Source organism: Syngnathus scovelli, chromosome 3, assembly GCF_024217435.2.
Source record: "Syngnathus scovelli strain Florida chromosome 3, RoL_Ssco_1.2, whole genome shotgun sequence".
NCBI classification, from domain to species: domain Eukaryota; kingdom Metazoa; phylum Chordata; class Actinopteri; order Syngnathiformes; family Syngnathidae; genus Syngnathus; species Syngnathus scovelli.
The window spans coordinates 24,145,654-24,157,424 of NC_090849.1; the positions used below are offsets into that span (position 1 = coordinate 24,145,654).

Below are 11,771 nucleotides of genomic sequence, written 5' to 3' on the forward strand. Positions count from 1 at the left end.
AGCCAGTAGCTTTGATTAGAATGTTTAAAATGAAGTGCTTTTGGGAAGTCATCTGTCAGAAAGGCACACCGTGATTTATCCCATGAAATTTTTGCAAGGCTTCTTTGCCTAAGCTTGTGACTCGTGAGAGCATCCTCTGTATGTTTTTGTACAATACTTAAGTAAAGTAAAACAGACTTTTATCAACATTTCAAAAGATAGCAACAGGCAAGGATTTGTCATATTTAAATCCCTAAAGCACCACTAGGAAGCATTAGAGCTACTGCATTATTATTTTTTATTATCTGTTAATGATTTAAGGTTTTGGTAGTTTCACAAAACGATATCGCAATTTAAATGTTATCAATCACGATGAATACCACACATAAATATCTCTATCGTGCATTTTTTGTTGAAAATAAATGACTAATGTTAACTTATGTGATGGGCCTCTGTTGCGTCCTCGAGCCTCAGTTTGGTCCACCATATCCGGAAGTGGGTGGCGGCCCAGCCCAGCAGTCACCCCATAGTCGACATTAGCATCAGCTGGGATGAAGCGCACTTCCGTGGGTGAGCAGGAGTTAGTGTTATTTCTCGTCTGATCGGATCCCCACGGGCATCACATTCCCAACGCGATCTGATCGTGGGCTGCGTCGTCGTCTTGGGCGAAAAGGAGGCGACATGATGGAGGAGATCGACCGATTCCAAGTGCCCAACGTCGTGCAGGAGGCGGAGATGCAGCCGCTGGTACGACGCCACAATTGGCATCATTTGTGTTTTCTCCTGATTCAAATACATTGATTGCTAACGCGCGTGGCCTTGCTGTGCAAAATCACGAGATTCGATCGGGTTCCGATAAATGAGCGGACGATGTGTCAAAGCAATTTTTTTTTTTTTTTTTTTGTCACAATGTGAAATTAAGGAGTGCTTCATGTTAATGTCATTGTGGGTGTAACATGTGTAGCGAGCTGCAACCGTCACGTCCACATCATCCTCATCTTCATCCTCCGGCGGAAGCTACATCATAAGCATCCACGCACGCAGCAACTTGCTCCTGCGTGTGATGGCGTTGATGATTTGGAGCTTAAAATATATTGGCGCCGGGGGGCTGTTATTGTAGTTTACACGGCGCGTTGTACGTCATGACTCTTGTCTCTTCACTGTTGGGAGTCGCCGATAGTGAAAGAATCCATTTGCTTGTAATGTGTGCCGACGCTGTGAGTTCGAGTCCCGCATATGACGGTTTTTTAGACTATCTATGAAATCCTACTTTGAAACCCTAACATACTTTAAAACCCTACTTGAAAACCCTAACCCTAGTTTGAACCACTGACCCTCCTTTGAGACCCTACTTTGAAACGCTGACCTTAGTTTAAAACCTTAACCCTACATTGAAACCCTGACCCTACTTTGAGAACCTGGCCCTACTGAAATGAACTCAATTAGTTTTCCAGCCCTAACTGTCCCCAAAACTGTAACATTTCAGCCATTATTGACTGATTTGTATTTGTCTTCTCATGTTGCCAGGACCCAGCCTCCTCCACGGCCTCGGAGGCTGACTCGGACACCAGAGAGGGCGAACCCGTCACCCTCAACTACAAGCCCTCCCCCCTCCAGATGAAAATAGGTGAGCATTGATAGCATCTCTTGAGAACATCGTGTTAATGCTTTGGCGACATGTCCAGTTTTTGTTCTACCTTTGCCCCGCCATTGTAATCCAATAATGTCGAGTCGCTATAACCTGGCCCTACTGAAATGAACTCAATTAGTTTTCCAGCCCTAACATGGACAGCAGCTTGGATGAAGTCCAATATATTAGCTGTCAATCTTTTTATACTGTTGTCTGTCATCGTGCAGCGTCGCCAAGATGAAGCACGAATTACGGCCAGAGTCACACTTAATCGTACTCTGTCTAATCCAAATGTCACAACTATCAGCCAATGTTCTTTATGACGTAAACTCCATTATTCAGTGACCTTTCAAATAAAGCGATTCAAAAAGTGCAATGTCACTTTTCCCTCACAATTGCATCAAGTTTCATTAGGAACATGACAAGTAGCTTGCGAGCAAGAGACAATAAATGAGAATCTGAAATTGGAAAATGTCACATTGTGAATATATTTTTATTTCATTGAATAGATGAGAACAGTAAAAAAATAAAATAAAGAGACAAGCCTTCACTTGCTGCTCAAGCACTTGCTGCTTCGGTTCCTCAGATGGTGAAAATGACAATTTGCTTTTACGATTATCACAAAGTAGCAAGAGAAACCCAATTCCCTTTTCTCATCATCACACTTCCTGATGAGCGCCGGTTTTAATTACGCTAATCTTATTCCGCTCGTGAGGAGTTACACAAGGGCATCGGAGAAACAGCCCAAATCTGTAAAAACAAAAAAAAAAAGACCAATGCTTCATGTTGGAAGCGTGTGTGTGTGTGACAAAGAAGCCAAGCATGCTGACCTTCATTACTTGGAAGCGCTCTATTGAGGCCAATGTCGTGTGTGTCACGCAGAGAAACAGAGAGAGCTCGCCAGGAAGGGCTCGTTGAAGAACGGCAACGTCGTGGGCAGTCCGGTTAACAACCAACCCAAGAAGAACAACGTCATGGCCAGAACCCGGTGAGCAGAACAATCCTGACTGACAATCTGTGAAGTTCTCTGTTCAGTCTGTTCTCCTATTGACGTCCGAGTTGTGTTTCCTTGAGCTGTGCTATCCATCATCCATTATGCGGCCCGGTCACATGGGCTCTTAGGAGGAAGCGCATCATCGATCGAGACGTTCCGAGACGTCTGCTGTCTCGCTACGTCTGCAGTCCTACCCACCCCCAAATGCTTTCGTCTTATCTCCGCTTCTCGCTAACAGGTTGGTAGTGCCCAATAAAGGCTACTCCTCGTTAGACCAGAGTCCAGATGAGAAGCCCTTGGTTGCGTTGGACACAGACAGGTGAGCTCCGTCCGTCCGTCCGTCCGTCTGTCGGGGTTTTCAATTGTGGCCGCGCTGAAGAACGATGCTTCTTTTCAGTGACGATGACTTTGACATGTCGAGATACTCATCGTCCGGATACTCCTCTGCTGAGGTGAGTCAAATAGACATCGTCGGCGTGCAATTTATATCGTCTATATTTCATGATATTCGAGAGTGTCTACATGACAAGATTTTTTTAATTCTATTGTCAAAAAGTTTGCAAAAATCACACCAGTCACTAAATTTGTAAACATGACCTGCGTCTCTTGTAGCAAATCAACCAAGATCTCAACATCCAGCTGCTGAAGGACGGTTACCGCTTGGATGAGATACCGGATGACGAGGACCTGGATCTGATCCCGCCTAAATCGGTTAACCCGACCTGCATTTGCTGCCAGGCAAGCCCCTCCACTACCTGTCACATTCAGTAACCCCTCCCACTCTTAACGACCCCCCCCCCCCCCCCTTCGCGGTGAGGCACGGTAGGAAATATACGACCAACTGAAATGTGCTTGAATAGGAATGACCAATTTATTAATCATGAAATGTTTTGGTTAAAACAATGGGAGGGAAAATGATGAGGATAGTCTGATATTCACAAGAGTTGGCAAGATTGAGATTTGGGGTGTAACTTCAGGTGGAACCTAAAATGCACTTCCAACCATCCATCCATCCATTCATCCATCCATCTTCTTGATGGGTGAATGAATTTAACTCGCCGAGAGGTTGTTGCCAATGATAGCCTCATTTATTGACTAAACTTCTGTGTCAGAGACTCTCCACGCTTCCCTTTTTGGCCACAGAATTATAACTATAGTGGAATATTATTATAAAATAAATATTTAATTTTGTAGTTGAGCTGTAAAGATTGTAGCGCCTTTTTTTTTTTGTTTCATCCTGAAAAGTCACCCCAAAGCTGAAGATGCTTTTTTTTTTTTTTTTTTTTCTGCTAGTGCTGGTGTTTTCCTCCTATGGCAGGACATGCACTTCTCCTTAACATAATCTTAAATGATGATATTGCTGCTCCACTTAGTTAACATACGGTTTACAATTTTAACTACTGTTGCCATGAGTTTAATCGGTGTGTGTTGAAGAGGCAAATGAGTACTGTAGCCCCCCCACCCGATTCACTTTTTCCTGGCTTTGACCTTCACCCTAAAATTAACCCTAACCCAGCTGAAGAACAACTTGAAAAGGGAAGTTAGTTAGGAAGGACCATTTGCACATTTCATTTCTGCCCTTCCCAGCATGTTTGGACTGTGTGTTGTATTATTTTAAATGTTTTCACCTTTTTAGGCCTTTTTTTCTTGCACAACAGCGACACGGTTTACCCGTTAGTATTAAAAAAAAGTATATATATATATATATATATATATATATATATATATATATATATATATATATATATATATATATATATATATATATCTATATATATATATAAAGAAAGGGAGATTGCTGTCTACAGGCGTGAAGCCAAAGGACAAAGTATTTCATGTCTTCTCCACCTTTAAACGTTTGTACATTTTATAGTGTCCATCATCAGACACAGAAAAGATTTGACTTGTCTTTGCGCACACATACTACACACACACACACACACACACACGCATGCATGTACTGTACATAACTTTCCATGCCAATGTGAATAGTCGGCGGGAAATTGTGGGTCTTGCAGCTTCAGTTACTGACCTAGCTCCCTTAAAGAAACTGATTATTTGCAGTTAGAGTTGCCTTAAGTACAAACAAGCTAACTATAATTGTGTATTATTTATTGCCATGATGTTGCCATGTTAGTTGATTTTAATGAGCAATCTGTAACTTGATTTTGTTTTCAACCTTCAATCGTCAGCGTCAATTGTTTTTCCTTTTATAATGAATCGTTTTAGTTTCAAAACCATTTCCATTATGGTATTTAACATTGTTATTATGTGTGGTGTATGAGAACACAAAATAAAAACAGCTAATCATGTGAGAGTATGTATATGGAGAAGTAGGCCAGGATTAGGAAGAACATTCTTTTTAATGTTAAAGCTGAGCCTTAATTATTACAATGCCATGTCTGACGCATTTACATAGTCAATCTGAAGTCACCCTCAGTACAGTACAATAGCATCATGATGGCTTCAACCCGAAAGGCACCAACACTGAATCACAGATGTCGTTATAACAGAAAAAAATTCACAAGTCTTGAGAATTTGTAAAAAAAAAAATTGTAGTGGTGTGATACAATGACAAAAACAACGTACTAAACAAATAAGACATCTGCTGCACGATGGAATTGATTTCTGAACTAAATGAAGGGTGTATTCACAATTGCATCGTTTGGCTCAATTATAACGCACCCGGGTTCATTTTAGTGGTGGGCGGATCCATCCTAAAGTATTGATATCGATGTGTTATTCTAGTTATGTTCTATCTTTTAACAGATCAAATCAAAAGTCACAAAAACATCATTGGAAATTTGATGCAGCTACCTCAATAATTGTAAAGTATTGGTATCACTAGATGTGCTGGCCCTGTGTTTCGATACCAAAATAGTTTCGCACACCACTAATTTACTTCCTAAGATGTTTTTGTGATGCATTTGTGACTACACACAAACGAACCTTGGTGCGGACCAAAAAACAAAAACGGACCGACACCCACTTTTTGAAGGATCTAGCGTTGCAAAACCTGGATTGAATTAGACTCTCTTGCAAAATGATTTTGCAGGTCTAATATTCAGAGCAAGAATGCAGCACCAAATGAAAAAAGTCCGCTTATGGTCCGGACCAAAAGAATTTTCTGGCGTAAAGACAGTCCCAGACAGAAAAGAAGGTGACATGTTGTGCTTCAACATCACCACTAGGAGGCGCAAAATGTTCATGGAAACATCCCTGACAAAATACAACGTGGACAAACAAGCCAAAGTGTGCTGGCTGGTACTGTTGGTCAGACAAGTCACTTAATATTCACTCTAGGTTGCTGAACACCAGTGTGAACAAAATGATGACCAAACATTCCTTTCGATAGTGGCGAGGTGGGGGAAGGCACAGTCCTTAAGTAAAGAAGACCTGTTTGCTTGGAATCGCTCATAAACTTAGCATTTGCCATGACCTTTGTGTTAGCTAAGTCTCGTCAAGGTATTCTCGATGCATTTTTGTTCGGTTTCTTCATAGGAGGTCACTCTGTAAATTCGGATCTATATAATAATGATCTCATTTCTCTCGAATAACTAAAGGCTAAATAGTCCATTTATATACGCATTACATTTCATGCTCAAACTTGTGTGTGTGTGTATATGTGTATATATATATATATATATATATATATATATATATATATATATATATATATATATATACACACACACACACACACACACACACACACACACACACACACACACACACACACAATTTATTCCCTTTCTGTTATGACATGGAGCTGACTCATGTCCACATTACTAAACAGTGTCAGTGAGAGCTGACAACGATACAGACCATTTTCTGTAGAGCGATACAAATTTGGGTGACTGGTGGGGCGCACCATAAACAAGTCACTGGCCGTTAGCGGGGCACAGAGACACAATTTAATAGACCTAACACATGCGGGATTTTGGAATGTGGGATACCAGCTATGCTAACCCCCACACCAGATTCAAAGCCAGAACCTCAGAAGTACAATGTAGATGGATAAGCACGATTCCATTGCACTGCTTGATGTTATATTACTCATTTCAAAATAAACACACTAGGTCAACCTGACGAGAGAATTTTGTATAAATACTTGTCACGTTGGTATAGAATGGAAACGACTCTGAGAGAACCTTTGCGGTAGTGGGGCGGCACACAAGTGTCCATGTGTGTGTGTCGGCCACCGTTTCATACCCCATGAGGGCTTTGGTCTCCGGAGTCTGATGACGACACGGAGACGGAGCCGCGGCGTCTCTTGGCGGCGCTGGCGCCCAGCAGCATGCTGGGATGGAAGCCGGCGTGGCGGCGGGCATGCTTGGTCAGGTGGTCGCTCCTCATGAAGCACTTGTCGCACAGCGGACAGGTGAAGCGCTTCTCGCCCGTGTGCGTGCGGTAGTGGCGGGTCAGCTCGTCCGAGCGGGAGAATTTCTTGCTGCAGGCTGGCCAGGTGCACTCGAACGGACGCTCGCCTGAGGAAGAACACGGCGGAAGTTTTTAGATCCGGTAAGATGTGACTCACTTTTTTTTTGTGTTGTTCAAAACTAAACAAAAATACCACTTAGCAGTAAGCATTTTTGTTCCTGTTTTTTCAATCATACTTGCTTTAATATAAATTTGAAAACGACAGTATTATGCAAAACAAATTCTATAGTTCAAAATTCTGTATTGTTCACCATGCAGAGATCAATTTTTACAATCTAAACAAATGTGTTCCTTCCGTAGTGTGCATCAAACTGGTAAAGCCCCTTGCAATACTCAGTAGCTGCAGTTTCTAAACAGATCAATCTTGTTTAGTGTTTCTTCAGAGTGCCACAAAAAATAAAGGATGAAGCAATTCTCATGCAAGCACAGAACAAACAGTTATTCTGTCTCCGTGCACAAACATATGGTGTTTGTGTTTGTGCGCGAGCGCGCGTTTTCTAGGAACAGAATCAGAACACGTTCATTTAAGAACAAGTGAGTCATGATAACAGCAATGAGCAATTTTTTTTTAAAGCACTAAAACCACAGTCTCCTCCCCCGCCCGCCACGTGCGCTACTGCACCACGTGTTTTCTCTTGTTTACAACCACGCGCGTGAGGGAAGGGCGGGGGCGCATGACGTATGCGGAAAGGGCGGGGTCTTCGTTTTTATCACGGTCACAATAAACTTCTAAAAAGGAGGACGATGATTTGATTTCACACTCTAGTTGGTTTAGCATCACGTAGGCGTGGGCTGCTCATGTGGGACACGAGAGACGGCTGGCAGGCACACGCGCCAAATCAACGACAACGTGTCGGAAATCCCACGCATCAGCGAGTAAGGGGGCCTGGCCCCGTGTGGCGACTGATATTGATCCATATGAAAAATACAAATGGAGCCCTCCGCCCCAAACAAGTATAGGGTTTGTTAAATTTCTTTTTCCCTCTACAATGCATCTTGTCTGCCCTCCGGGTCAAAAAACGCCCCGACATAGATAAAACATACACGCACGCGCAGACACTCACCTCTTCCTCCTCCCGCTCCCACTGGCCGAGCACGATGCTTCCTATTATTAGTTATCGTAATCGCACGATCATGTCACGACATGTTCTCACGAAGCTTTATATCGTGACACACTGACGTCATAACGTATAGCTATTTGAACAGTGACGTCACCAATAGAACTACTGATAACAGGGCGGATCCTTTAAAAAATAAAAACATAGAGAACCGGCCAGGTGAGATTTACGTACCGGTATGCACCCTCAAGTGGGCTTTAAGGTGGGACGACTTTCCGTACATTTTGCCACAGCCGCTAAAGGGGCAGCGGTGTCTCTTCTCGGAGGACTCTTGCGGCTTCTCCGCCCTCCTCTTGCTCTCGACCGGCTTCTCCGCCCTCCTCTTGCTCTCGACCGGCTTCTCCTTGTCGTCCTTGTGCACGGCTTCAGGCCGACATTTGTTCAGATCCAACAGAATCATCGCCACCATGAGCAAAGTTCGGTTCTCTTGGTTATCTTTGAGCGCGTTGTCCATTCGGACCGGAGGCGCTCGCGCGAGGACAGAGTCCGCAGAGACCTCGGACATGACCGCTGCTGGAAGGTTGCACTGGCGGAGATTGAGAGTTGTTGCAAAAAAGAAAAACAATCTCCACCCGGTGAAGAGGAGCTGGTGTGGTTGATCCTCCACACACGTGCCGGCCGGCGACAATGTGACTGTCCCGCAATGAGTGTGGGCCGTTCGAAATGAGACAAAACAAACACTTTCAGTCGACAGAAGCGCAACTGTGAAGAGTTTTCTTCTATTCTTTCTGTGTATTTTGTCGTTCAGGCAGCTTCCACGGCATCTAATCGAATGTCCTGCACACACGCGTCAACTTGTTTTCTCTGCTTGCTAGTGTTGGCTCGTGAGTGAACGATGGGTTCGAAAGAACGAATCTTTTCAGTGAACGAGAGTGAACGAATCACTTCCTAAAGTGAGTCGTTCTTTTTTCAGTTCATATGACTTCAACCAGTAGATGTCGGTAATGCCCATTGAAGCTGATGCCACCTTGCCGTAAGACAAAACGAAGAAGAAAATGACGTAACTTCCCCTTCACGAGCGAGTCGTGAATTGCATTTCCCGTTCACCAACGAACGAATCTGTTTGCCAAGGAAAGAAAGAACAACTCACTGAAACGCCACTTCCTTTATGCACGTTTTCTCCAAGCTAACGGCTAACTTTATTGCATGAAGGGATGCGCCGTTATGCAAAAACGGGGAGATTATGCTTCTCTTTGGGTAATCTTGATTTTATAACACTTATTGTAGTTTTTAAATAACGTGTATGCACATATAAGCCTAAATATTGTTATCCAATATATCTACTGCAATTTCACATTGGATTGCTGGTTTGAAATTTACTTTTAATATTATTTCAATAAACATTTATGTTAAAACTTGTCTGGTGTTTTATTCCTTGTTTTTATATTCAAACCTTTTGAGTGAACCGATTCTAAAGATTCAGTTCACTTAAAACTGGATTGTTGGTTTGAAATTTACTTTTAATTTTATTATTATTTCAATAAACATTTATGTTAAAACTTGTCTGGTGTTTTATTCCTTGTTTTTATATTCAAACCTTTTGAGTGAACCGCTTCTAAAGATTCAGTTCACATAAAACTGGAATGCACATCACTAGTACAGAAGGGTGCAGACGGCCATTGGTTTCCAGGTCCAAATAGCCGACTGGTTAGTGACACAGCCTCTTACCTGGTAAGAACTTGGTTCGATTCCAGGTGTGGGCATACACCTAAATACACTTTTAGACTTGGAACCTTGCTTTCTATGCGTTTTTTTCATTCATTAGGGAAAAAGCTTAAGTGAGAGTGACCTGACCTTTGACCATGATATTTCCCTAATAAAGTGGCCTGTTATTAGGTACACTTGAAAATGGCGGTGTACCTAATGGAGTGTCGGTGTGAATCCCTCGTTAAGTGCAGGTGCGTGAAAACTTTTAGCTCCTTTTGAACGTGAAAGAAGCTAAAACTTTTCACGCAGGTGCGCTTAACGAGGGTCACTTGGAAAACATGTTGGAACGCGGCCCAGAGGACTAGAGCTTGACAGCTGTGACCTTTGACCATGATATTTCCCTAATAAAGTGGCCTGTTATTAGGTACCCTTGAAAATGGCGGTGTACCTAATGGAGTGTCCGTGTGATTCCCTCGTTAAGTGCAGGTGCGTGAAAACTTTTAGCTCCTTTTGAACGTGAAAGTGGCTAAAAGTTTTCACGCACCTGCGCTTAACGAGGGTCACTTGGAAAACATGTTGGAACGTGGCCCCGAGGACTAGAGCTTAACACCTAACCTTTGACCATGATATTTCCCTAATAAAGTGGCCTGTTATTAGGTACACTTGAAAATGGTGGTGTACCTAATGGAGTGTCCGTGTGAATCCCTCGTTAAGTGCAGGTGCGTGAAAACTTTTAGCTCCTTTTGAACGTGAAAGAAGCTAAAACTTTTCACGCAGGTGCGCTTAACGAGGGTCACTTGGAAAACATGTTGGAACGCGGCCCAGAGGACTAGAGCTTGACAGCTGTGACCTTTGACCATGATATTTCCCTAATAAAGTGGCCTGTTATTAGGTACACTTGAAAATGGCGGTGTACCTAATGGAGTGTCCGTGTGATTCCCTCGTTAAGTGCAGGTGCGTGAAAACTTTTAGCTCCTTTTGAACGTGAAAGTTGCTAAAAGTTTTCCCGCACCTGCGCTTAACGAGGGTCACTTGGAAAACATGTTGGAACGTGGCCCCGAGGACTAGAGCTTAACACCTAACCTTTGACCATGATATTTCCCTAATAAAGTGGCCTGTTATTAGGTACACTTGAAAATGGTGGTGTACCTAATGGAGTGTCCGTGTGAATCCCTCGTTAAGTGCAGGTGCGTGAAAACTTTTAGCTCCTTTTGAACGTGAAAGAAGCTAAAACTTTTCCCGCAGGTGCGCTTAACGAGGGTCACTTGGAAAACATATTGGAACGCGGCCCCGAGGACTAGAGCTTAACACCTGACCTTTGACCATGATATTTTCCTAATAAAGTGGCCTGTTATTAGGTACACTTGAAAATGACAGTGTACCTAATAGAGTGTCCGCGTGACGTCACACATCAAACGGCCCATCAAAAAGTGGGGTGAGGGTGGGTGTGGTACTTTTCACTTGAGCTTTTACCCTAATGAATGAAAAAAAAACGCATACAAAGCGAGGTTCCAAGTCTAAAAGAATATATAAGTATATGCAAGCACACAGGATCGAACCAAGTTCTTACCGAGTATGAGCCCGTGTCACTAACCAGTCGGCTATTTCAACCTGGTGGATAATTATCGTCTGCACTGTTTTGTACTAGTGATGTGCATTCCAGTTTGAATCTAGAATCGGTTCACTCAAAAGGTTTGAATATAAAAACAAGGAATAAAACACCAGACAAGTTTTAACATAAATGTTTATTGAAATAATAATATTAAAAGTAAATTTCAAACCAGAAGCATAATCTCCCCGTTGTTGCACAACGGCGCATCCCTTTATGCAATAAAGTTAGCCGTTAGCTTGGAGAAAACGGGCATAAAAGAAGTGGCGTTTCAGGGAGTGGTTCTTTCTGTCCTTGGCAAATCGTAAATCTACATTCTGGCTTACATAGTTCACGCCAGGAGGGAGACGCAAC

At 42.8% G+C, this 11,771-nt stretch overlaps 2 protein-coding genes across 2 annotated transcripts; one reads left to right on the forward strand and one right to left on the reverse strand.

The window, feature by feature from the left end:
• Nucleotides 1-460: 460 nt before the first annotated feature.
• Nucleotides 461-4,144, forward strand: fam219ab (family with sequence similarity 219 member Ab). Its single transcript, XM_049716731.2, has 6 exons — nucleotides 461-726; nucleotides 1,507-1,606; nucleotides 2,492-2,597; nucleotides 2,842-2,922; nucleotides 3,001-3,055; nucleotides 3,216-4,144. The coding sequence occupies exons 1-6, from the start codon at nucleotides 661-663 to the stop codon at nucleotides 3,372-3,374; spliced, it is 567 nt and encodes a 188-aa protein (XP_049572688.1). The 5' UTR covers nucleotides 461-660; the 3' UTR covers nucleotides 3,375-4,144.
• Nucleotides 4,145-4,947: 803 nt separating this feature from the next.
• On the reverse strand, nucleotides 4,948-9,011 carry klf9 (Kruppel like factor 9). The gene is made up of 2 exons (XM_049763799.2): nucleotides 8,336-9,011; nucleotides 4,948-7,090 (listed from the first exon to the last, which is right to left on the reverse strand). Exons 1-2 carry the CDS (start codon nucleotides 8,664-8,666, stop codon nucleotides 6,810-6,812), a joined length of 612 nt encoding a protein of 203 aa, XP_049619756.1. The 5' UTR covers nucleotides 8,667-9,011; the 3' UTR covers nucleotides 4,948-6,809.
• Nucleotides 9,012-11,771: the final 2,760 nt, after the last annotated feature.